Below are 27,864 nucleotides of genomic sequence, written 5' to 3'. Positions count from 1 at the left end.
ATTCCTTGATGTGGTAATATGGGTCCTCCTTATCCAACCCATAGAATGTAGGGAGGAGTTGGATCACACCCGGTTTCAACTCATAACTGGCGGCAGTAGTGGGTGGCAATATAATGCAAGAAGGTGATGTGAAGTGGGATGGGATAGAATAATCCCTCAGGGCTCTACGGTCACCTGCTGCAGGTAACTGTAATGGTTCACCCTGATTGGCCATGGTAGCTCCTAACTTGACTTCGGGTGTTTTCCTACAAATATGTTCTACCTCTTCAACAAAGGGAGCTAATGGTCCACCTAGGGAGCGGCGCCCGTGCATAAAAACACAAAAAGAAACAAAATGAACTATCAAATTAAGCTAACAAACTCGCTACTAAAAATATGAACTAACTAGAAGAAATAAAAATAATTTCATAAAAAATACCAAACTAAAATTATGAAAGCAAAAAAAATAAAAAAATAAAAATAAAAACAAAAATAAAATAAAATAAAATCTAACCTAAGACTATGGAGAACAAAGATATACGCTTAATACGTGCCTCCCCGGCAACGGCGCCAAAAACTTGATGTAGAATTTTAGTTATATCGACTTTTATACCTCGCAAGCGTACGAATCGTTCATGTAATCTAGCAGTAAGCGAGGGTCATATCCACAGGGAGGATTGAATTTCGTGTATTCTTCAGTCAAAACGGCTTATGGGTCACATTGGTTCAGGTGGAGTAACAATGAGTGTATTTGGATTGATAATAGGCTATCTTTTACACAGGTTTTAATATTTTGCAAGATCTCATATGAATTTCAGATATTTTACGATACTAAGTGTTAGTCATATGCTAATGAGGAGTAAATTTTCTTCAGTTTTTTTTCTTTTTATATTATTGATTTAGATGAATTTTGTGGGTAAATTCCATGCAAACCCTCACGAGACATAACTCGTCCACTACTGCAGAGTAGGGGTTTAACGGCTTGTTGCATACGCTAAATGCAATCGTGCTCCCTACGAAAGTGGCATTTTGTTTTCCTAGGCTTAATTTTGGTTCGATTGTTGTTTTGCTAGGGACTAGCAAAGATTTAGGTTTGGGGGTGTGATAAATGCCATATTTTGACATGAGAACTAGGTTAATTATAATAGAATAACCTTTATAATTGTATTATAGGTAGTTACTTATCGGTTTTCAAATGAAATGAGCATTTATTGAATTTGGCATTAATCACTGTCGATATTGCATATTTCTCTCTCCTGAATTATATTTCATTATTTTTTAGTCTTATTTCTTCCTGAAATGCTTTTTATAGATTCAATTATGGAATTTCAGGAGAATTTGGGTGGAGAAGAAGATATTTACCAAAATGCCCTTAGTGAAATGGAGGTAATTTCTAGGGCAAATCGTTTTAAAATAAGAAAATCATATTTAAAGAAAGAGAAGGGCGTGAAGACGAGAGAGCGTAAAGAGAAGAGGAGTAGAGACCAAAAGGGAGGACTTTGACCGGAAACAGGGGAGGACCCGAGAGGAGGACCCGAGAGGAGTTCCCCCACCGCTGTTCGCCGGCCAAGACCTTTCGCCACCGTCGTCCACCGTCGTCCACCACCATCAGGCAACCGAGAACAGACCCGAGGAGAGCTCGAGAGAGTCTCCGTCGCAGCGAGTTCGACGCTGCCATTCTTTGCTCGCCAGGCCGGGAGGGGATCCGAGAGGGCTTCTCCGGCGCCACTTCCGTTTTCAGACCATCCTCCGGCGTCGTTTACATATTCCGACCAGTCCCGGAGCCATTCCGACTCTAACCGAGACTCGAGAGAGCCGGTTAGAGAACGTCAGCTCTGTTTCGCTCTTCGCCGGACATTACCTCCGGCCGTCGGCTTCTAACCGTCGTCGCCGGCGTCGTCTCTACCTCCGGCCACTCACTATTGCTACCCGACGCCACCAATTTCCGGAAATCGCAGCACCCGTGAGAACGAGTTGCTGCCCGAGCGAGAGGAGGAAGAAGGGGAGTAATTTGTCATTATTGAATTTGATTTTTTATATGGTTTGAACTTAGGTTTTGAATGTTAATTGAATCTGATTTGATAATTAAGGTTTATTTGAGATTTTTTTTCTTGATATTTGATTAAATTAGTTAATTAGGGTAAGATTATAATTGAGGTTAGATTTTGGTATTTTAATCCGATTTCTGTCTTTAACTCTAGGCGCCTGAGAGGGGCTAGACGCAAGGATTGAGAAATCTGGATTCGTAGTTACGTGGCGCTCGAGAGAGGCATGAATCACGGTAAAATCCAGAGTTGACGTTTCCTGTTGTGCAAGTAGTTAATTAAATTATTGCTTGATAATTTAGGATATAATTAGTATTTAGTTCATATTAATTCATCATATTTGGTTAGGCTAGTTGACTGAAGAATACACGAAATTCAATCCTCCCTGTGGATATGACCCTCGCTTACTGCTAGATTACATGAACGATTCGTACGCTTGCGAGGTATAAAAGTCGATGTAACTAAAATTCTACATCAAGACTCCATAGTAGAATGATACAACAATGAGAAAATTTCAGCATATCATTGAGATGGTTGTTTATAATACTTGTAAGTGGTGTTTCATAATTTTTATAGATACTTACTAGCAGAAGACCCGTGCGATACATGGAGAGAAAATATAAAAATTTGTAATGTATAAAAAGAGAAATGTTAATTTATTGATACTATTGAAAACCCCATATGATCATGTAACTGTAAAAACAAAAACCAAGAGTATTTTTTTTACATATAATCATCTCTAAGTTAAAATTACAAATATTTTACATTACAACAAAATAAAAATACTAACACCACTTCTATGTGACTTTCATCGACTTGAAACAATGACAAAGAACCCTTTAGACCACTTCAAACAATGATGGAGTATAGTATCATATACTAGAGTGACACATATCGGCTTTAATCCACTTCAAACAAAGACTTAATCCACTTTGTCATTTGTTAAATTTAGGATCCCATAATTAGAACCTCAAGCAAAGTAAGAGAGGGAGAGGAGATGAAAAGAAGAAGAGAAGAGAAGAGAAGAGAGAAAGGGAGAGAGAATTTTTAGGTTAAGAGAGGTCTTGGACAAATTAAGAGAAGCGGAGAGAGCTTGAATGCTCTACCCCAAGCCAAAGGCCTCTATTTATAGTTTTTTAGAAGATGTTACAATGTCCATAATGCCCTTAAGGCTACAAACTTTACATAAGAAAAGACATATGTAGACATGTTCCTCCTTGACTAATTACATCCTTGTGTCATCTTTATGAGAAATCTTCTTATTTACCATGATGCCACCTCTCTTGGACGTGTGGGCCCTCTCCTTGGATTTGCGGACTTGAGCCCATCTTCCAACACTCCCCCTCAAGTTGGAGGTGTGAGAACATCATATACACCCAACTTTTTGCAAATGGTGAATAAGATCTTCTCGTATAATATGGCAATCCACCTCAATCATATCTTCCAACACTCCCCCTCAAGCTGGTGATCTCTTTGTTCTTTTCAAGAGACATAGCTGGCACAAAATAATGGTGAAAGAAAAAATACTCCTAGTCGTATGACAAAGCTCCATACTCTAGACAAATAGTCATAGTAAAAAAATACTTTCCACTCAATTTCAAAGGCGAAAAAGTATCCCAACTGTGAGGCGCAAAGTCACTTTCTCAAAGTAGCTAAAAAAACACTTCTTGGGTGAATAATAGATTTGACTCACGCTGGATGTTGGGCACACTCTTATACTCTGTAGGTAGTGGGTCTTTAGGTATTGCTTAGAAGTGATTTTAACAAATAATAAGAGGGTAGTAATAAACTCCTCTATCACGTTATCCCAACATTGGGCACTGACTCTCAAAGGGTAGAAATGATAGGAGAAAATTGCCAAATAAGGGGGGTTGAAGGTAATCAGCGGAAGATAATATTCTAGGGCCATCATGTGCTTTATTTTCTTCATTAGAATAACCAATGTTGACAATAGTCAACAACCGAGGAGTCCTTCTTCAATAATATTGTCTCAATCAAAGAAACATAATAGCAGCAGTGGTAATGAGGCAATGCCCAAATAACACATACCAAATAGGCAATTATATGGCAGCGAATAACCAATAGGTAGTAAAAGTTTTTAAGAGCAATAAGGACACATAAGATAATAGATCTTTCTTTTGATATATAATTCTCCATTTAAAGTCTCATTCTTGATGGCATAAAACGACTCAAAAGTTAAGTTTTCTACTGTTGCACAAAACTTTTCTTTTGCATGACATTAAAAATCCAATGAAAAACATGAAATGAGAAAGAAGACTAAAGGGAAAACGAGAAACTCCTCTTGTTTATTTTTCTTTTTCTTTTTATTCTTCTTCCTCCTCTTCTTCTCTATCTTCTTCTCCTTTTCCATCTCAGATCTTTCCTGGCTCTGATACCATTTTAAATTTAGGATCCCATGATTAGAACCCCTAGCAAAGTAAGAGGGAAAGGAGAGGAAAAGAAAAAGAGAAGAGAAGAGAGAAACTGAGAGATAGATAAATAGATAGATAGATAGATAGAGAGAGAGAGAGAGAGAGAGAGAGAGAGAGAGAGAGAGAGAGAGAGAGAGAGAGAGAGAGAGAGAGAGAGAGACAGAGAGGCTAAGAGAGAGCTTGGACGAATTAAGAGAAGGGAAGAGAGCTTGAATGCTCTACCCCAAGCTAAGGGCTTCTATTTATAGTTTTTGAGAGGATTTTACAATGTCCATAATGCCCTTAGGGCTTTTGTTTTAAACTCTTCACATATCTTCTTTTCGGCCTCTTGAATGTCATTTGAATTATTGTTGGTTAAGACAATATCATTTACATAGACTGCTAGAAGTACTTTCCCTTTGGGGTTGTCTTGAATACATAAGGAGTGATCAACTGAGCATCGATGAAAACCAACCCATATCATTGTTTGACTAAATTTATCAAACCACGCACGAGAAGACTGTTTCAGACCATATACAGATTTCCTCAATTTGCATACAAACTCCCCCTCAACCACAAGTCCATGTGGTTGTTGTATATATCTTTCTTCTTTAATATCTACATTCAAGAAATCATTTTCTACATCAAGCTGATATACTAGCCATGAGGAATTAGCAACAAAGGATAACAATATACGTACAAAGTTCCTTTTGGTCATCGAAGAGAATATTTCTTCATAATTGATTCCATAGCACTGAGTATAGTCTTTGGCAACAAGACGTACCTTAAGGCGAGCAACTGATCCATCCAGATTATGTTTACTGGCATAAACCCACTTACAACCCTTGGGTTTCCTGCCTGAAAGAAGAAGAACTAGAGTCCATGTTTGAGTCTTATATAGTGCATGCATTTCTTTCTTCCGTTGCCGCCATCCATCATGGATGACTCAAAGCCTCTTGATAGGATTGTGGTACAAAGATGGAAGAAATAAATACAAGAAATTGACAACATGAAGAAGACAAACGATGGTGAGACACAAAGTTAGATATTGGGTGAGAAGTAGAGGGTCTAGTACAGGTCTTGGGTTTTTTCCTTAAGGCTAATGGTTGAGTATCATATTGTGGTCCAAATGGAATAGGAGTAGGTGGAGATAGACTTACTTCGGTGGGATTCATAAACTCCGTAGGTATGGTATCGACCAATGCTTCAGGGGGTTGAAGAATATATGCATCAACAGGCACAACCGGTCGAGGAGAGGCTTGTACAAATGAGAGACCTAGAGGAGCATTTTCGGTGGAGTAGTATGAAGTGTCTTCAAAGAAGTTCACATCCCTAGACACTAGTAATCTTCGGATAATAGGATTATAACAAACATAACCATTTTGTGTGCGAGAGTATCCCAAGAAGATACACTTGATAGATTTTGGGTTAAGTTTATTTCTCTGAGGTGATGTAACATAAACAAAATATGTGCAACTGAAGACTCTTAAAGGAAGTGAAAATGGTTCATCATTTTGAAATAATAAAGAGTATGGGGATTTATGATCGAGTACAGATGAGGGTAGCCTATTAATAAAAAAACAAGCAGTAGGTATGGTATGTGTCCAATAGAAGTATGGTACTTTCATGTAGTATAGTAAGCCATGGGCAATCTCTAGGAGATGTCGATTCTTTTGTTTTTTAGGAATTAGATGCCCTAATTCCAAACTAACGAGAGCAATAATAATAATCGTAGAAGAAAAAAAATCAAGCACGAAGAACACACACAAGATTTATACAGGTTCGCCTCAAGGTGAAATTATGCCTTATCTTTTGTCACTGCAGTAATCCACTATAAAGATGAAATAGTTTAGAAGAGAAATCACACACACTTACAAGTATTTTCTCTAACCTCTCTTGGGCTAAAACTCAAAATGCTCCTTGAATTGTGAAACCCTAATAGCGGTGCCCCAAATATAAAGAGAAAACTACGGCAACCGTGTTACAAAAGTAAAATTCCCAAAGTGCCCATAATGAAACAATAGTTAATATATTGTGAATCTGGCAGGGGCTCCCTGGCCCCTTCCAACCCCCACGGTGACCTTACCTCGAAGGTCGATCCGTGTTCCGAGTTATTATAGAGAGTTGATTAGGCTCCACAACTTAACACTATTATGCTACATCATTCTGTTGAAGAGTGTAAACACAAGATGTATGATGGATAATGTCATTTTCTTGACAAAAAAGAGTCAAAGTCACTAGAGAGATACTCTTTGGCATTATCAGAGCAAAGTACTTTTATTTTCTTGTCAAATTGAGTGGCCACTATAGCAAGAAAGGACTTATATATAGATAAATTTTCAAATCTCTCTTTAAAGAGGAATATCCATGTGACTCGAGTAACATCATCAATAAAAGTGATAAAGTACTTAAATATGGAAATATTTGAGACACTCAAAGGTCCCCATACATCAGTGTGGATCAAGGAAAAAGGAGCAACACCTTTATGTTTAGTCCGAAGAGAGTATGTGGTCCTCTGGTGCTTGCTTAGTTGACACGCTTCACAGTTTAAAACTGACAAATGTTTAAAAGTTGTAAAGAGATGTTGAAGAGATGGTGCAGAGGGGCGTCCCAACCAATTATGCCATAATCTTGCCTCGGTTTGCTTGGTTGAGACTACATTTATTTAAGCCAAGTCCAAGTAATAAAGTCCCCCATTGTTCACAACCTCCACCAATCACCCGCTTTGTTGTTAGATCCTGAAGAACACAAGAAGAGGGGGAGAAGGTTGTTATGGTCCTGGGTTAAGTACCTATGTCTTCTGCTCCTGACAGGTCGATCTTTTGGGTAGTATTGGCTAGGTGCTTAACATTTGGTATCAGAACTAGCACTACGTCGCGGGTTCGATTCCCATGTGCTGCAAGCGGCGTGTGGAGGTGTGTAGCCCTGGGCAGAGGGGACGACCTAGCGAAAAAGGCGACCAGAGTGTGTTCCAGCACTATGGGCCAACTCTATAAGCGGAAGGGGCGACCTGAGTGTGTTCCCGCACCTTAGGGCTGTGGCTAGAGTGGGCCGTCGTCAGAAATAGGCCGTCTCCAGTGTAGGCCGTCGTGGGCATCGGCCTCGCGATGGTGGGTGTGATGTTATGGTCCTGGGTTAAGTACCTAAGTCTTCCGCTCTTGACAAACCGATCTTTTGGGTAGTATTGGCTAGGTGCTTAACAAAGGTGATGGAAGAATTAAAGTTTTTAGTAAGTTGACTGACAAACTATAGGTTCAAGGGAAAAGTTGGAACAAATAGGATATCTTTGAGCAGAAGTGATGGTGTAATAGAGGTGGGTCATTTCCCGATAATTTTAGTTTGGGATCTATTAGTTGTGGCAACAAATTTATTTGAGATTCATGGAGATAAGTAGACCTTGTTACCTAAGGATAAAGAGGAGGTAGTGGCAGAAAGCATACTTGAAGTGGTGGTTGTGGTAGCAACAGTAGTGGAAGATGTAGTAGGAGATACTATCAGAATTTTCCTTCTCTGGAATAGTTCATACTCATCATTAGTGAGGGTCTTTTTGTTTGAATATGGTTTAGACTTGTCCTCCTTTTTACTGTTGATTGAGGCCTGATTAGTCGTGGACCAGTCTGGCTTTCCAAGGAGTTTAGAACAATTTTTTATAGTACGGTTGGACCTCCCACAGTGAGTACATCCCTGGTTATTTGTTCTGGATGGACTAGTCCTTCCACCTCTTCCTTGACCTCCTCTATGACTTCTACTATGGCCTTAGGTGGTGGAAGATGTGCCTCTATTACCAAAGTACATGGTTGATGATACTTTATTGTGAAAAGTGGAAGAGGAATCTGAAATTCTTAGTAAGTTGGCACATACATCATCAAAAGTTGGAATAGTGGAGGAGCTAAGGAGTTGAGTGTTAGTAACCTCAAAATTAGGCTTAATATTTGCTAAATAGATAGCGGTTGCTAAGGCTTGCCTCTACTTTTCTTGAATAGAGACATCGATGGAGTACCACTGAGTTAGCTTCCACTCTTGAATGAGGCATTTGAATCTTGCCAAGTACTCATGTAAGTTGTCTCTTTGTTTAGTATTAAACATACTTTGTAAGACATCATACAACTTTTATATGTTGTCTTTGCTAGAGTACAATTTGACACATGTATCCCAAATCTATTTACCTGTCTCTAGGTGGACTACATTATTGGGTACATGCTCCTCCATGTTGTTTATGAGCCAACTAATCATTAAAGTGTCATTTTTCAACCACTTATTGTAAGCACTATCTTCCTCATCAATAGATGGTCCTAGCCTGGTTAAGTGACCTAATAGGTCTCGGGTAATAAGAAAACCCTAACCGATTTTTTACCAGATCAAGTAATTCGATAACCCTCTCAAGGGTATAGTGGTAATCTTAATAGTGCCACTTTACTTCCAATGTGTTCTTCAGCCATGAGATGCAAGCCGAAAGTTATAATCCACTAGATAAGGACAAGTTCTTGACGAAAAAACAATTTAACCAATCCTCTTATCTTCCCTTTTTATTAAGAGGAATTATTCAATCAAGCACCAAATCATGCAAGAATCAATCACTTTAATCTTCCTTGTCGAGATATCAAGAGCTTCCACGACCTTTATAAAATAAAAGTTGGACGCCAACTTAAAAATCTTAGTCTTGATTATGTCCTTAATATTTTATGCAAGATGAATTTGATTTAAGATAAATAAATCAAGCCTAATCAAGGAGATCTCGAGGTGGCTTGAGATCTTAGAAAAAGAGAATTTTCCTTTAAAAAAATTGGTGCCACCTTAGTCTTTCCAAGACAACACCTTTAATTCCTTTTTCTTTGCTTCTTCTTTTGTGAACAGATCTCCCATCCTTAGTTTCACATAGCAAGAAGAAGAAACTATTCTCGTGGCTTTGAATAAAAAAATAAAGAGGCTTCCACAAGTTCAAAAACAACTCTTCCACAAGTTCAAAAAAAACTTCTTCTTTCAACTTAACCACTTATAAAAAAATAATAAATCTTGGAATTTTAAATGAGCCTCATCAATATCATCATAAACTCTTAAGAAATCCGAGAGCATGAAAATGAATCTCCTTCAAAAAACATATGCCAAGTTGAGTTCCAACTTCTCAAACGTCAAAGAATAGGCTAGTGAAGGAGTAGCATTATAACCAATTTAATCAACTTCTCAAAAAAAATCCAATGGATTATCAATCTTAAAGATGAAACACTTGAGAGGATTGCTCTTCATCAAAACAAGATTGCATGTACAAACAATAATTTTTTCATGCAAAAATCTCAACATAACTGATTTCAGCGTTTCTTGCAAACCGACTGAAAAAGAACAGTTTTTTAAACACTTCTTCTAAACAAAGGGATATAAATCTTAATATTCTAATTAGATAAAGAGAAACATCTCTAAATCAAGCTTCAAAGGGAGAAAAATGAGGGCATGAGGTCATTAATAGGTAATAATAACAAGAGCAAAAAACTTATCTCGACAAGCTTCATCCTTACTTCACAAAGAGCTTTCCATGAGTAGATTTGATTATAAAAACTTTAGAGCATCATCTTGATGTGGGGATTCTAAATCCAATGTTCTAATACCATGTCGAATTTAGGACCCCATGATTAGAACCTCAAACAAGGTGGTGAGAGAGAAAGAGAAGAAGAAAGGGAGAGGAGAAGAAGAGGATAAGAAGAGAGAGCAAGAGAGGAGCTCGACCAAAGGGAGAGAGAGAGAGAGAGAGAGATAGCTTGGGACAAGAGAGAACTTAGGGACTAATTGAGCAAAGGGGAGAAAGATTTGATGCTCTACCCCAAGCCAAGGGCCTCTATTTATAGTTTTTGAGAGGATGTTACAATGCCTATAATGCCCTTTGGGCTATATGGTTTATATAAGAAAAGACATAAGTAGACATGTTTCTCCTTGACTAATTACATCCTTGTGCCATCTTTAAGAGAAGACTTCTTATTTACCATGATGCATCCTCTCTTGGACGTGTGGACCTTCCCCTTGGATGTGTGGGCTTGAGCCCATCTTCTAACAGTTCTTTAGTCCAAGCACGGTATTCTCTTATCACCAAGGAAATATGTTCTTGACTTGCTTTAAGAAACAAGAATGATGGGATGTCACCCTGCTAACACCCCTATGGAGACAAATGCAAAACTATGTGCTAACTTGGGAGAAGAAGTTGATGTTGGCAAGTACCAGAGGTTAGTTGGCAAACTTATCTATCTCATTGTCATTAGATCAAATTTTTTTTTTGTACTCAGTATATGCATAAATCTTAAATGTCTCATTCGCTAGCATTGGAGAGGATTCTTAGGTACTTGAAAAAGACACCAAGACAAAGGCTCTTATATAAGTGTCATGGTCATCTCAATATTGAAAGTTTCGCTGATGTGGATTGGGCTGGATCACCAAATGATAGAAAATAACTTCACAATATTGTATTCTAGTTGGAGGGAACTTTGTTACATGAAGGAGTAAAAAAAAAAATGTGATTTCAAGGTCTAGTGCAGAAGCAAAATACAGAGCCATGACACATACAGTAAGTGAGCTTCTATGGATTAAATCTCTTCTAGCTAAATTGGGATTCTAGAAAGAAGGCCCTATGGAACTTTATTGTGATAATCAAGCAGCCATCCACATTGCCTCTAACCCAATGTTTCATGAGAGAACTAGGCATATCTAGGTTGATTCTCACTTTGTAAGAGAAAAGTTGCAAGCAGGAATGATAAGTTTTATACATGCCTCAACTCATAGACAACTTGTTGATATGTTCACAAAGTCACTCAACACCAAAATTCTCTCCAAGCTGGATTTATACAATGTTTTTTCACCACCAGCTTGAAGGGAAGTATTGAAAGTCATAGACAAGCTTAGGTGGTATTATTGTAGATATCTTATGTTCTTTGTCTTTTCTTCACTCTCTCTAAGGTGAAGGATATACTTGCAATTTATGTACTCTGGGTTGGATATCTTCCACAAGCCTTATTCTCCCCTTTCTTCTCTTATCTATGTGTCCATCTCTCTTCCTTCACCTCACTTCAATTCTTCTCTTCTCCTCCTCTCCTCTTCTCCTGCACTCTACATTGAAGACCTTAATATTATGGAATCCTAAAATCAACAAGTTGAAAAGGAGTTAACTACATATAATTTGAGAGCTTCGAGAAGTTTACAACAATCAACCATATGGCTTGCAATTAGCTAGATCAAGCCTTAGAAGACAAGAAGCAATTGGCTACAGGAGTGGCAATTAATTACATGTTATGGACTAAAGCTAGAAGATTTCAAAAAACAATCGACTACATCATATGCAGTCAACTACATGATGTAAAAAATTCAAAATTCCAACTTTGAGGGCTAGATCTAGAACTAGTAGGTCTTTAAAATTTTACAAGTGACTTACCATTGTGATCTACAACAAAAATAGAAACTATTGCATATCTTTTCATGGGTTTTTAGCATGATTTTAATTGAGATTTACTAATAGACAAAATATCATTTTTGGCCATAATGGTTAGTTTTTTATGAACGTTGGAAAAACTTCTATTTAAGCAAATTGAATCCTAGAGAGCTAGATACAGTTTTTGCTACAATGATTTTTGAAACTTGCTTGCTCCCAACATGATTTGAGATATTTTACTTCCTCCAAGCTTACAAAGGAAGTGCAATTTGGTCATTTCTCACCGGGTTTAGTTTTCTTCGTATTGCATTGTTGGTAAATTTAGAGGAAGATATCTCTTAAATATGATGCTTTCTTGTAGTCCTTTAGCATATTGTGGGTTTGATTGAAGATGTTGATGGTTTTATCCAAGATAATTTGGAAATGACTTTTTGTTGTCAGTAGGAACCTGTGGAAACTTGGGAATTTGTAGGCACATAGAATTTCTCCCTTCAAGCCATAAAATCTCTTCCTTTAAGCATAAGGTTGATATTCACAACTTCATCCATTCTTTTCTCCTATAATTTTCTTTAGTGAAAACGATACACCTTTTTAAATATGGTATTTTTTCTTGTTTTGTTTGAATAGAGGAAGTAATTTCTCTAGTTAAAGTTTATCCCAACTCCCTTTTCAAGTGCTCTAACTTGTATTTGATCTAATTTGAGGAAAGTCTTTTTCCTGGTTAATGGTCTCTAGACACTAATATAACCTTTGTAGGTGTGGTGAACTCAAATGCTCATTTATTGCAAACAATGCCCACAAGTCCTAAGTGTGTGGAAGATGGACTCAAGCCCACAACCTAAGAGAAGGCCCACAAGCCCACACAGTGGTGGCATGGTGGTAAATAAAGAGATCTCATAAAGATAACACTGATATAATTAGTTTATGATTTATGTCTCTTATTCACTCTTACTAGAGTGAAGGGTATTCTTGTAATATTAATACTTTTGATATCTATAAATACAACTTAAGGGGTAAGGTTTGGACAAGTTCATTACCCTAATCTTCCTCCTGTTTTCTCCAAATTTGTCGCTCTTCCTCTTCTCCTCTTAAAAATATTCTCTCCTGAACTCTTCTTCTTCTCACCTCTTAAACCTCTTCTACTATGATTATACATCATGGAATCCTAAGTTTCAACAAAACTAATGTATGAGCAAGTGGTGGCAGTGGGCTACATGTTTTCACTTTAGTGAATGCTAAGACAACTAATTAAGATGTATTTTAGAACCTTACAAACCTAATGTAGAAAAAAGGAGTTTCCATGTTTTCTTTCTAACAAATTTTATATTTAGACAACTAAGATCAACTGGTTAATTTTTTTTTCAAAATTTTTACATATAATTGTGTACTGTTGGTAAATTGATCAAGAAAGCACTTTTTGTTTTTAGGAAAAAAAGCTTTTATATTGTAAATCCCGTGTAGTCGAGCCTTCACTATAGTCACTACTGAGAGATATTTGTACAATTTTGTTGAGGTGAGGAATGTCTTAGTGAGAATACCATAAGATAATAAGGTGGACCAATTTAATCTTTTGTATATTCAATTTGGACTTGATGCCTATACAGGTGTTACTGTGAGCATGTTTTTCTTCAAGCCTATTTGTACATGTAACCAATTCCATGAGAAAAAGAAAAAAATTGATAGGAATGGCGAACCTTGCAATAGATGTTTGCAAAGCCTTTTGTCTTTACTAACTTTAGATACTATTACGAGGGGTAATGAGGAGTGGAAGGACTTGGGATCTGCTTTACTTTAGGTTAAATTATTGCTGAATTTATTTTGGCTAGTCATTTAGTGTACTTTAGACAAGAAATGACACGACTTGTCTTGAGAGCACAAAGATAATTTTTTTGTGGGGATATAAAATTCTTAGTGAAAAACTTTCAAATGTCTTTAAAAGCCTATAGGGTCATGTTTATTGATTTCTTGTGGAGGGTTAAGAAATAGTGATGCAAAAAGCCTATAGTGCTACAAAAGCAATACCCCTATTTGTGGAGTATCTAATTTATATACTTGGTTCTTATGGAATTCATATAGGAGGGTTAGTCCAAAATGAATCAGACATGAATTACTCCCGCATTACTTAGTTCATTTGATTAGGCCCTTAGTCCAACATGATCTCCTCTTCATTTGAATAAAGTCAGGTAATTTGCTTAGGCAAAAAAAAATGGGAGAATTAGGTTTCATACCTATTTTGTGAATCATTCACATGAATCGCGCGCGGGACGCGTTTCTTATCCCCCCCCCCCCCCTTGAAGGAATCAATTTCCTCCTGAATTTTTTTTCTCATGCTTGGCCTTCCTCCCCCGATTTTTTTTCCTCTATCTTCTCTTTCTTGGCCTCCCTCTCCTCTCCCTCTCGACTTCCATCGCAGAGCACAAGAGGTCGAACCTCTATCGCAGAGCCTCTCGGCCACTCTTCTCCCTCCCGGCCTCCCTCTCGGCATACCATCGAAGGGCTGCTTCTGTAGGCGTTGCCCGCTGGCCCGCCGTAGTCTCCCGCCATTATCAGCGCTGAGTAAGACAACGAGCACCGTGAGGATCACGAAGTGTTTAATTTTTCCTAACTCCAGCGTCATAAAAATAATAATCCATATTTTTTATTTATAAAATAATAATTTTTATTTATTCAATATATTCATTTAATAATTACTGTATTAAATTAATGATTTAATAGTCATAATTAAAATATTGTTAAAATAAATATTTGATAAATTTTTTTGGTTTAATTATCCCATTTTTATAATTAATTAAACCAATGGTTTTAAATTTTGTGATAATATATTATTAATTAATAATACGTAAAAATATATATTATGTTATTGATAAAATAATATATTTATTTTTATTATATTAATTTTTTATTACTGTATTAAATTAGTGGTTTTTAATGTTAAAATATATCTTGTATCATAAAAATAATAATCCATATTTTTTATTTATAAAATAATTGTTTTTATTTATTCAATATATTCATTTTTATAATTATTTTATTAAATTAGTGATTTAATAGTCATAATTAAAATATTGTTAAAATAAATATTTGATAAATTTTTTTGGTTTAATTATCCCATTGATATAATTAATTAAACCAATGGTTTTAAATTTTGTGATAATATATTATTAATTAATAATACGTAAAAATATATTACGTTATTGATAAAATAATATATTTATTTATTTATTATATTAAATTTTTATTACTATATTAAATTAGTGGTTTTTAATGCTAAAATATATCTTATGTTATTAAAAAAAATTATTTGTTTATTATATTTGCTTATGTCATTTTTTACTTTTATTTTTTTATAATTTATTCTAATCACACCTAATTATTTTATTAATTTATAATAAACTATAATCATTAAGGAATATAATATAGTCTTTCATTAGTTTATTAATATATTTTAATACTAAACATTAAATCACTTATAAGTGTAGTAACCATGCTTATTTTGGTTAATTATCTATTTAGGCATATGTTCTATTAAGTATATTACAAAAAAATACTTATTTTCTTGTTTATATTATATTTTTCATTTTGGGACACTAACACTGGAATTTTTTTTCCAGTGCACTTGAATTCATCTATACTAACACCTAAGGATGAGTTGAAGTTGAATCAATTCATGTAAGATGAATTGAAATCTTCACTTCATTTCAAATTCATTGTGGACTAACCCCCCATGATTACATACTTAAGAAAAGAAAAAGAAAAACTGATGCTGACAAGATTGTGTTAATTGGGAGTCAAATTTCTTTAGTTGTTATGTGGTTTCTCTCTCAACAAAATCTTGTTGTTATATATTCTTCTTGCTCTAGGATAGCAGGGCTTCCTACTTCCTATTTGGCCTATTTGTATACTTTTTATATCTAGTGAAATGTCTCATAATTTTTAAGAAGAAAACTTTTGTTTTGTTGTTGTATTTATTAAAGTTATGTTCTATTTTAATATAAAGCTCCTAAAATTGTTGGTCTACTATTGAAGAACCTTTATCAGCTGACAAGCAAGTATTTTCTTCTAGTGACTTTTTTCTTTGCAATTTTTTATAAACTCTAAGTTGCTTTGATGCTAGTTTTGGTATTGAAATATACTACAAACTAAGTATGAGAAGCAATTGGTATTTCTTTTTAGCAATACTAAAAATGGATAAGTTTTTTTGTAACCATTCCATTGGTTATTGGCTCAAACTGTCATAGTCTTATTCTATTACTAATAATTAAGAAAAATTAAATGATTGTTCCTAAGGTAATTCTTTGGCATCTTCAGGATTAGTCTTTGTTGGTTCGCCACTTGTAATAAAGTATCCCATACTATTCCAAATAGCTAAGTATTGACTAGGACCAAACGTAGACCCAAGAGTACTCCTATGACATTCCATTGACATGCTAAAGAGGTGGTAAAAATGGCTAAAAAAAGAAACAATTTTCCAGCCTAACAATGATCCTAATTCCAAATAGAAGTATACATTCTAAAAAAATGCAACCTGTTAGGGCAAGTATAGATGAGCCATCAATCTAGAAATAAACACACCAACCAAGGATCTAGATTAAAAAAATAGAGAGTTTTGAATAAAAAGAAAAGCATTAGAAGTAAGAGCAAAAAAACACAAACATTAGATGGATTACCAGACAATTTTGGATAAAAAACAAAAATAGTGATTAGAGTAGAATACTTCGATTTGCTTGTGAAATGAGGCCAAAAATAGTGATTAGAGTAGAATACTTCGATTTGCTTGTGAAATGAGGCTTTGCACGAGAAGAGAGAGTGTTTAAGAGGAGTGCTTTGAAGGGCTTCTAAAATGGGTGCTTCTCATGGAAAGAGAGAGGGTTTTTAGAGGAAGACTTTGAAGCAGGTGAGCAAGAAGAAAGATATGATTTTGCTTCACAGGACCACTTTGCATGTAGATGAAGATTTCAGAGGAAGAGGAAGTAGCTTAGGAGGAGAAAGAGAGTTGCAAAGAGAGCGACAAACGAGAGGGTTTGACAAGTTGCGAGTGATGGAAAGTGAAATCTTTTGCTAAACGATGGAATTCGACTTTCCATCATTCTTATGGAGAATATGGTGATCATGATTCTCTAGGTGATGTGCTTTCCACGTAACAATTTTATCCAATAATATTTGTTAAAGTGAGAATTTTTTTATTACAAGTCATACCAAAGAATTCTAAGGCCCTATTAGTACCCTCAGTAAGTGAAATGTATTTCACTTACGTTGGGTAAAATACGCTAAAACCCGTTAGTGCCCTTTGTAAGTTGGGAGGGAAAGTAAATTACAAATATAATATATTTTCCCCTGTTTTAAGCATAATGCTAGGGAAAGTGAATTCAGAGGGGTCGAGCTCTAAATTCTATTTCCCTCCATCAATTACATTAGGTTCAAGTTGTCGGGTGTGCTATCGAACGAAAGGGTTTTGGAGAAAAAAATTTCAGCTCTTCTCTCACTTGCGACCTTCGGCGATTTCTACGACCTCTCCCAGGTGCTCGTCCTTTCTTTCTCTCGTCGTCCCCATCACCGACGATCATCGGCGGCTTCTCTCCCCTCTTTGCAACATCTCCGACTCTTCTCTCGCTCACGACCTTCGGCAATTTCAATCACCCCCTTTGTGACCTCTTCCCGGCGTTTGACTCTCTTCCTCTTGCCGACCCCAGCACTGATGACCTTCAACGACTTCTCTCCCTTCTCTACAACCTCCGTTGTCCTCTTAACGGTTTTCTTTGTTAGGATGTCTACCCCTTGTTATTTGTCTTTCCACTCGCTGAGTGAGGAAGACGAGCTACAATAACTCAAACCAAGGCACACCATAATTAAAATTATTAATTTTTCCTTTTAAATAACCATTGTTATTATTTATGTTCAGTTTTTTTTTTTATAATCTCTTGTTTCTATTTTTTATTTTATATTCATATTTTGGACTTTTCATTATGCAATATTTAATATTTAGTTACTTTCCAATTTTATTTTTTAATTATAAAGTATAATAAAAACTAATATTTTTTTTTTAATTTTCTTTCATTCCTTTTAAAATAGTTTTAGCTTTGTTTAATGTTTGGGTCAAGTGGAGTTTCTAAACACCCAACCTAACCTCGAGCCTTGACTTCAAAACCAAGGTTTTTTCCACACCATTTCCTTTCCCTCAGCTTCGTTCTTGCCTCATTCCCTTCGAACATATTTTTATGAACTTAACTCTACCCTGAACCTTTAACCTCAAACCCCAACTTCTAATTTGACAAAAAAAAAAGGCTAAAAAATGGACCTAGATTTTCCCTATTTCCCCACCCTAATTTGACAAATATATTTTGTGTTGTATTTTTGTATGTCCATATGTAATTTTATTTATATTAAATAGGTGATTGAGTTATATTTGTATTATTTTTATTTTTATTATTACGATGTTTGTGTAGTATGCTGTGTAGTACGATGTTTGTATAATTATTTCATATTTAGATATTACAAAATTACATTTTGATTATAATTTTAATAATATAAAAGTAAGCATTTGTTTAATTGTTATATTTAATATACTTTATTTATTAACTAATATTAATTTAAATTTCTAAAAGTCAGATATATCAACATATTTTATTAATAAATAATTTATGTGCACTTTACACTACACTTTCTATTGTGCACACTAACACAAATAAGTACTTTATACTGCATTTTACATTGTGCACACTAACACAAGTAAATACTTTACACTGCACTTGTAATTATGTACACTAACACAAACAAGTACTTCACTTTCACTGGCCCTACACTTACAATGTGCACTAACCCTCCTAAGAACCAATTTGGGGCATCTACCTAGTTGTTCAAAACAAAAGCAAAATGATATCTCTCTATAAATCGTAAAAGATATCTTTTTCATATTTTTTTAGCGGTCACACCGGGTTGAACCAGGTTTAATTGGACCTGTTTACTTTCATTCTGTTGTTAGTAAAGTTGTCTGGGTTTCGGTTTTTATAGCATTGCGTTCTCGCCGGGCTCTCGAGGTTCGATCTATTGACGGTGGCGATCAATCCAGTAGAATCTCTGTCCGAGTCTGGCCTCGTTTGTAACTCGTACTCTCCTAATTTCTAACTTTGACCTAACTGCAACCCAAGGTATCGTGGTCATGGCGTCGAGCGCTTTCAATAGTGCTCTAACCAGTGTTCGATTCTCCGAGCTTAATCCCCCTCTCTCTCCTCCTGTTATCGAAGCCCTGAAGCAAGATGGTTTCGATTTCTGTACCCCTGTTCAAGCCGCCACCATCCCCCTTCTTTGCAGCTTCAAGGATGTCGCCGTCGACGCCGCCACTGGTTCTGGCAAAACCCTGGCATTCCTCGTTCCTCTCGTGGAAATTCTTCGTCGGTCCGCTGAAAGCCCCAAACCTCACCAGGTCTCTTTCTCACAAACCGAGCTTGTGATTTCAGTGTTTCAGATATTTTACCGGTCTAGTATCTTTGTTTTCTGGTAAACACCGGTTGAATATCTTCCTTTTATTTTTTCACCGGTTTAACATGTGTAGTTTTATGTTTGTATGATAACTATAATTAAACATTTATAACTTGATGCCAGACATATAGATTACCAGTCAATGGATTTTACATTGAAATGAACTTTTGAAGCTGTGAAGGTTATGGGCATACAAAAGGTTTTACACTAAATTAACTTTTGAAGTTGTGCAGATTATGGGCATAATTATCTCACCTACGAGGGAGTTATCTTCGCAAATTTTCCATGTTGCGCATCCTCTGATTTCGACTCTTCCGAATGTTAAGGCCATGCTTCTTGTTGGAGGGTCAGAAATAAAGGCAGACGTGAAGAAGATAGAGGAGGAAGGCGTTAATGTACTTATAGGTACACCTGGAAGGCTTTACGACATAATGGAGCGTGTGGATGTCTTAGATTTCCGCAGCTTGGAGGTGTGTACTTTAATTTTAAACTTATTTTAATTGATCTACTAACATGGCAAACACGTTTTGAAGACCTTTTTTTTCAGGAAAGCAACTGTAACTAATATGGATTATTGAAATTAAGGAGACTGCACTCAAGAAGTGAAAAGTGCCTTCTACGGTCACTTAAGCATGCAAATTGATTTCATTTAGGATTGGCATATTGAGATTGGGGCTCATAAGTGAACTGACTCAGTACTCATGTATTAGGCACTATATTAGTCACTAAAAATATTATGTTTTTTATAAGAAGAAGAAGAATAAGAAGAAGAAGAAGAAGAAAAAAAAAGTAGTATAAGAAAGAGGTATCTGATTCTTGGAGTGGTTATAGTCCACGTGTAGCTCTTGTTTAGGGTTAAAAGAGAGCTCGTTAATGAGCTTCTCCCCTTCTCTTTCATATTTATGTAAGTGAGATTTGATTGCCCTAATACATAAGAAACAAAAAGAACACAAACTTTCAACTGGTTACATCTTATGCCATTCACTCTCATAATTACATAGAATACTGCTCAAACTTCTTCAACACTCCCTTTCAAACTGGTGAGAAAACATCAAATATTTCCAACTTGGAGTAGGTATCTATTAGTGACTTTGTTGCAATAGCCTTTGTGAAATGTCTGCCAATTGATTCTTTGAAGGTTTGTACTACATAGATATTATTCTGGCTTGAAGTTTTTCTCGAATGAATTGACAGTCTATCTCAATATGCTTGGTTCTCTCATGAAAGACTGGGTTGGTCGCAATATGGATAACTGCTTGATTGTTAGAGTAAAGTTGTATAGGCTTGGTTATCTAGAACCCAAGCTCAGGCATGAACGATTTTAGCCATGACAATTCACTTACTAAAAGTTCCAAAGCTCGATATTCCGCTTATGTACTCGATCTAGTCACCACATTTTGTTTCTTGCTTTTCTAGGCGGCTAGATTGCCCCCAATAGTTGTGCAGTAACCAGAGGTGGATTTCCTATCATTAGGAGACCCAACCTAGCCAGCATTAGCAAAACCTTCAATTTCTGTGTGACCATGACGTTTATATAGTTGTCCTTCACTTGGACTGTTCTTTAGGTACCGTATGATTCTTTCCAATGCTCCCCAATGTGATTATTGTGGTTGATGCATAACACTGGCCGAATAAGAAATATTTGGTCTTGTGACTATGAGATAGATCAGTTTCCTAACTAACTGTTGAAACAGACTAACATTAACATCACTACCTGTTCCTGCACACAACTTAACATTAGGTCCCATAGGTGTATCCGTTGGCTTACATCCAAGCATCCTGGTTTCCTTTAATATATCAATACGTATTTCCTTTGTGATAGGATTATACCATACCTAGACTGAAGAACTTTAATTCCAAGGAAGTACTTGAGAAGCCCGAGGTTTTTGGTATAGAACTTCTTATTAAGGTCCTACTTAACCTGCTGAATGCCACTAAGATCATTGCCCATAATAACAATGTCATCCACATATACAACCATAAGAATGTTTCCCTTAGTGGTGTTTTTGGTAAACATTTGAGTGATTACTTTTACACCTCTTGAACCCAAGTCGTCTCCACAATTGTAAATTTATCAAACCAAGTCCGCATAGACCGTTTCAACTCATATAGATTGCCTTATTCATTTGACATACTTTCTTCCCCTCAACCACATAACTAGTTGGTTGACTTATGTAGACTTCCTTAGAGAGTATACCATTCCAGAAAGCATTCTTGATAGCTAACTGATGCAACTCCTATTTAAAATTGGCTGCTAGAGAAATAAAAACTCTAATAGAGTTCATCTAGGCAACGAGAGAAAAAATTTCATCATAATCAACACTATAGGATTGTGTATAACCTTTAGCAACTAACCAAGCCTTGTATCTGATAACAAAACCATTTGGATTATACTCGAGGATGAAAAATCATTTGCACCCGACTTTTTTTTTTCCTTGTTGGAAGAGTGGCCAAATACCAAGTGAAATTATGGTACATAACCTGAATCTCTTTATCCATGATAGATTTCTACCTTGGATTAGTTAAATTCTCCTCATAGAAGGAAAAAATGGTGGAACAAGACATTGCAGACAAAAAGAGACTCGAAGACAAATAGTGAGTAGAAACATTATGAGAGATAGGGTGTGAGGTGGATGGAGGTTTAATGATAGTGGAGTGAGGCTCTTTACGAAGAGCAATGGGCTTAGTATCATAAGGTGGTCCATAAACTACTAGAGAGCAAGGAGGAGAACATACCTCAGGATCATTTGATAACTCCATAGGTGACTGGTCAATGGATGTAGAGAGAGGGTCTTCAAAAGGTCGGTCCCAATCTGAAAATCATAATCTATCGGAATAAGTGGCTTTGGCATCGTTGTAGATGATGGAAACCAGAGGAGAGCTAGCTGAAAAATAGGGTTGATACTCAAAAAAAGAAACATCGGCTGCGATAAGTGTTGTCTTCAAGGATGGAGAGTAACACATATAGCCTTTTTGGTTTTTTGAATACCCCAAGAAGATGCATTTAATAGCTCGAGGAAGAATTTTACTCTGGGAAGGCCCCAAGTGATGAACAAAAGATGTGAACCCAAATACCTTAGGTGCAAACAGAAAGACAACCGATTCAGGAAACAGTTTTGAAAAGGGGGTGGCACCTTTGAGCACACTTGAGGGCATGCGGTTAATAAAAAACAAGTAGTGAGGACTGCATAAGGCCAATAAAATTGGGGAGCATTCATAGACAACATGATAGTGCGACCATCTTCTTCAAGGTGGCGATGTGTCCTTTCTGTTACACCATTCTATTGAGGTGTATAAACACAAGACGATTGATGAATCCCTTCTTCTTCACAAAAAAATTGAAAGGTAGAGGAAAAATACTCTTTCGAGTTATCATACCAAAATATTTTGACCTTAGTTTTAAATTGGTTTTCCACAATAGCACAAAAAGTGGTGAAAATAGGAAATACTTCAGCTCTGTCATTTATCAAATATAACCATGTAACTCTCGTGTAATCATTCACAAATATAAAAAAAATACTTAGATTGAGATATATTTGGGACATTAACTGGTCCCTAAATATTCGAATGAACTAAAGAAAAAGAAATATAAATAATATTCTTTTGCCTGGGTTGAAAAACAGATCTATGGTATTTTCTAAGCTCACAAAATTCACATGACAACTGTAAAACCAAATAACGGGAAGGAACTAAACTTTCTAAATTTGCTAATGAGGGATGGCTAAGTCTCTTCTGTTGTGGTTGTTGTTATTGCTGACAATATGGTAGAGTCCATATAGTAAAGGCCCCTTCTCTCATGGCCGCCACCGATCACTTATTTCGTCTTGATATCTTGAAACGCACAACAAGAGGGAAAAAATGTAACAAAACAATTTAGTTTTTTGGCTAATTGACTCACTGATACAAGACAATGGAAATTGAGGGACAAACAAAACATTAGAAAGTGAAATGTTGGTGAAATGGTAGATGTACTGGTACCTTGAATCCTTGTTTGGGATCCATCTACAATAGAAACAAAACGGTCTAAAGTGTGTGGTGTCATAGAGGACAAGTTTTCAATTTTACCCATGAGATGCTCAGAGGCTTTGGAATTAATGATCCAAGTTGAATTGTTGGAACATGAGAGAAAGGAATATGTATCATTAGTAGCAACTATGGCGGTTGTGTTGTTTTGGGGAACAACCATCATACTTTTAAATGTTTGAAACAATTCATGATCCTCTTCTGATAGAGTCAATATTCCTTTGGAGGAATCTGAGGGTGCTTCACTATTGGTAGGTATAGTAGACGTTGATGCTTGATTAACCTTGAAGTATGGTGGTTTACCATGTTGGCTCCAATAATTCTCAACTGGATAATTGTTGAGCCCATAAAAGGTACACTTCCTTTGCTAACCACTAGTGTTAGAGGTAGGAGCATTCCCACCTCTACCTCTTCCTCTGCCAAGTGTCTTTCCACCTTTTCCTTTACCTCTACCATAACCATTATTCCCTCTCCCTTGGGAGAGCATAACTGAGCTTTCCACTTGTTCTGGCTGACTGTTGGACTTCTTAATTGGAATCCATAGCATGGTTGCACATACATCATTAAAGGAAGGTTTTGCAGCAGAGGTAAGTACCAATAACTTGGCAACATCCAAGTAGGATGGTAAATTTGCAAGACATATAGCTGAAATAAAATCTTCCCTCTGCTTTTCCTGTGTGGCATTATCAAGTGCATATGATTGTGCAATTTTCCGTTCTTTTACACTTTGTACTGCACATCTCTTGAAAAATAACATAAATCTTTTGTAGATTGTTAGGAGTTGAATATAATTCAAAACATGTAGCCCAAATTACTTTGGCTGTCTCTAGGTGCACTATATTGTTTGCCACATGTTCCCCAATACTATTAATCAACCAGTTAATGACTAGTGTGTTTTCCCTTGACTATTTATGGTAAGAGGGCTAATCCACATGTCTGGCTTAAGTGTTCATTCAGACCCAAAGATTGTTGCATAGTGAAATGAGCTACGGATGGTTGGTTGGCTTACTTGGGATGATGGTCCATAACATCATGAGGTGGCTAGGTTGTTGAATCCATGAAATTTGAAGATTTTCTTTTTCCTCTTTTCTTTGAGTGTCTGATTTTGACATTATTGACACATTTGAGTGTTGCTTGTGTACATTATGTGTTTTCATTGCTCATTAGGATTTATGATAGACCCATTTATTTTAGTTATGCTCACATATTGATTAAAATTAAAGATTGTATCTATCTTTTTCCTGAAACAGCTTTTGATATTGGATGAGGCTGATAGGCTCTTAGACATGGGATTCCAGAGGCAGATTACATCCATAATATCTCAATTGCCAAAGCTACGGAGAACTGGTCTGTTCTCAGCTACACAGACTGAGGCAGTTGAAGAGCTATCCAAGGCGGGATTAAGGAATCCTGTTAGAGTAGAAGTGAAAACCGAATTTAAACCACAGAATGGGTTGGTCTCCTCTCAAGAATTAGCTGGTTCCAGGACTCCTTTAGGACTTCATATCGAGGTACTGTTGCTTCATAAAAACGTTTCACATATTTTTGTTGTTTTATATATTTTAAGTAAACTTGATGCCTCAATATATATATTAATACCTTTATATTTTTTGGTGAACTAATTCCTTTACTATGCATGTTTTGTTCAATCCCAGTATCTAGAATGTGAAGCAGAGAAGAAGCCTTCGGAGCTTGTCAATTTTGTCTCAAAGAACATGTCAAAAAAGATTATCATGTAAGGCTCTGTGAAAGCATGATATAGACATTTGAGTTTTTATTTACTTGAGGCATTGGTAGTGTATTATCATCTTGAGAAGGCTTACTTCCATTGAAGTGAATTGCTTCATTTTCATACACCAAAAATGTCTGCAACATGGGCTTAAAATTGAAGTGTGTCAATATGAGCCTGTTCTTGTGTGGAAGTCCTGTCAGTAGGTTGCTATCTGATGCATCAAACCAATTTTTTGAAGCTCATTCTATTTCGTGCTCTTTTGTATTTTGATCAGTATCTTTCATGTCCTTAAAAATGAAAAAGTTCTGCTGAGAGTCCAGTGCATCGTATGCACAATGATTTGTTTGTCTGAGTGTTGCAGCTACTTCATGACATGCGCCTGTGTTGATTACTGGGGACTAGTTCTTCCACAGCTCAATGATCTTAAAGGTTGTTCTATAGTTCCTCTTCATGGCAAGATGAAACAGGTATCCCTTGAATTTTGTGCTTGACAGCTAACTGGTTAAAAGAATAGTCTTAAAACGTCAATGGATCCCAATGAACAGAATGTATAATGTATATGCTGTGCCTCACTCAAAAGCATATTATATATGATATTGAGCTTGTCTATCTGTTTAGGCTGCAAGAGAAAAAGCCTTGGCATCTTTCATCACCCTTTCAAGTGGCATTCTTCTATGTACAGATGTAGCTGCACGTGGGCTTGATATTCCGGGTGTTAATTGGATAGTGCAGGTAACTCTCTTTCTGTATTTTTATTTTTTTTGAATATTGTATGTGGATAAAGTTTACTTATGAGTAACCTAGCTCAATTTCTTTCTCACTATTTTATGCTAAATCTTGAAGTTTCAAATCTTTGATGAAATGCCATCAGTTGGGCTTTGAGGCACATTTATTTAATTTAATTCTACTATCTAGTTGAAAGTCAAAATCATTTTTCAAGAAGAGAGTTGGTTTCTGCTTTTCTATGGACAATGACTCTGGACAAGAAAAAAAGAATTCCTTTTTCACAAAGATCTGCTGAACCATTTATGTAAATGCAGTATGATCCACCTCAAGATCCAAATGTCTTCATACACAGAGTTGGTCGAACTGCAAGGTTGGGAAGATTAGGAAGTGCTATAGTTTATCTTTTGCCAAAGGTTGGATTATTTTGTTCCTTTATATGGTGTCTCTTGGTGTTTGTGTTATCGTCAGTCGGCTCAATAACCTCGTCTTCAATTTGATTATATTCTGTTTCTTGCATAAAGGAAGATGCTTATGTAGAATTCCTGCGAATCAGGAGAGTTCCACTTCAAGAGAGGAAGTGTTCAGATAGAACAGTTGACATTGTTCCCAAGGCAAGTGATGCCATATAAACATTTTTTGGCTGTCCAGCCCAATCATTTTATTAACACTTCTCCATTGGTCTCTTTGATTTTGTGGTTTAGTAGTAAGTTATCCTTGAGCAAGGGAGAATTTTTTTTGCAAAGCCCTTGTAATTGTCATTAGCGTTTTCGGAAGGAAGTTATTTCATTTTTGCAGTGTTTCTTATCAAAGTTACTTATTTGGTGCAAAATTACTCTCTAGATACGTTCTCTTGCAAAAAAGGACCGTGATGTTATGGAGAAAGGAGTCAAGGCATTTGTCTCATACATGCGCGCTTATAAAGAGCATCATTGCACCTTCATATTCAGGTTCTTGCAGTTATTTACCGCATTGTTGAAAACTCTAAAAATAGATACTCAGAAAAGATTGACTTTTCAGATGGAAGGACTTGGAGGTTGGCAAAATGGCAATGGGATATGGGCTACTCCAAATCCCTTCAATGCCTGAGGTGAAACATCACTCTCTCTCGGTTGAAGGCTTTACACCAGTTGAAGATGTTGATGTGACTACCATTAAGTACAAGTAAGCTACACTCTGGTAATGTCTTTCTAAGTTGCTGGTTTTCAATTTTGTTGGGGTTAACTGAATATTTGCATGCATATTTAGAGATAAAGCTCGCGAAAAACAAAGGCAAAAGAACATGCAAGCAAAGGTGGCCAAAGGGTCAATTAACAATCAAGAGAGAAGACCACAGATGACCAGACCGAAAGCAGATGGTGGTACTGGTCTAATGAAGAAAAAAACTGGTAGGCAACGACGGGCTCTTCAGACAATGGAAGACGAGCAAGAGTTAGAGCAGGAGTATCGCTTATTGAAAAAGTTGAAGAGGGGCGTAATTGATGAAAGTGAGTTTGATAAGCTTATGGGTCTTGAGGGTTGTTCTGAAGGAGATGCTCCACCAGCTTCAGAGATTAAAAGGTCTGGAAAGGCAGATAATTCTGCTCCTGCCAGGGTGGGTGGAAGCAACAAACAGAAGTTGAACAGATCAGGTGGCAAATCTGTTAAAATGAAACGAAGTGAACAATAATAACATGGAGAGATGAATCAGGACACTGTCACTCATCATCATTAATCAATCCTGAAGTTTTGCTTATGCATCTTCCGGGAACACGAGATGTGGCATTCTATTATCAGATCATGTCCATTTGCACGTGTTTTTGGTGAATCTGTTCGGACTCTTTGAGTTCTATGATTTCAGTTTGGTGGAAGAATCCCATTAAGGTGAGATTGTGAAGCTAACATGAATATAACACAAGTGACAGATGGATTTGATCCTGTAGCTTCATCTTATCACTGGAAGGTAAGGCTTACCAGAGACAATGGTCCGTTTGAAAGGATTGTCTGGGAGCAAACTTTAGTAGCACTGCAATGTTGTGCTTGTAATATTACCTATTTTATTCGATTCTATCCCCACAATTTTGGTTAAAA

The 27,864-nt window shown here is 36.4% G+C and overlaps 1 protein-coding gene across 1 annotated transcript; it reads left to right on the top strand.

The window, feature by feature from the left end:
* Positions 1–18,876: 18,876 nt before the first annotated feature.
* Positions 18,877–27,864, top strand: LOC137941163 (DEAD-box ATP-dependent RNA helicase 18). The gene is made up of 11 exons (XM_068786459.1): positions 18,877–19,260; positions 19,550–19,786; positions 24,590–24,850; positions 24,995–25,074; positions 25,433–25,538; positions 25,690–25,803; positions 26,112–26,210; positions 26,319–26,408; positions 26,638–26,744; positions 26,815–26,958; positions 27,043–27,864. The coding sequence occupies exons 1-11, from the start codon at positions 18,997–18,999 to the stop codon at positions 27,461–27,463; spliced, it is 1,923 nt and encodes a 640-aa protein (XP_068642560.1). The 5' UTR covers positions 18,877–18,996; the 3' UTR covers positions 27,464–27,864.

The sequence above is a fragment of the Aristolochia californica genome, unplaced genomic scaffold (genome assembly GCF_029961685.1).
Source record: "Aristolochia californica isolate CCGP_79_NKW_82.1479 unplaced genomic scaffold, dmAriCali1.0.hap1 SCAF_10, whole genome shotgun sequence".
Taxonomy (NCBI): Eukaryota; Viridiplantae; Streptophyta; class Magnoliopsida; order Piperales; family Aristolochiaceae; genus Aristolochia; species Aristolochia californica.
The sequence above is the reverse complement of the archived record's forward strand: the minus strand, read 5'-3'. Positions and strand labels throughout refer to the sequence as shown.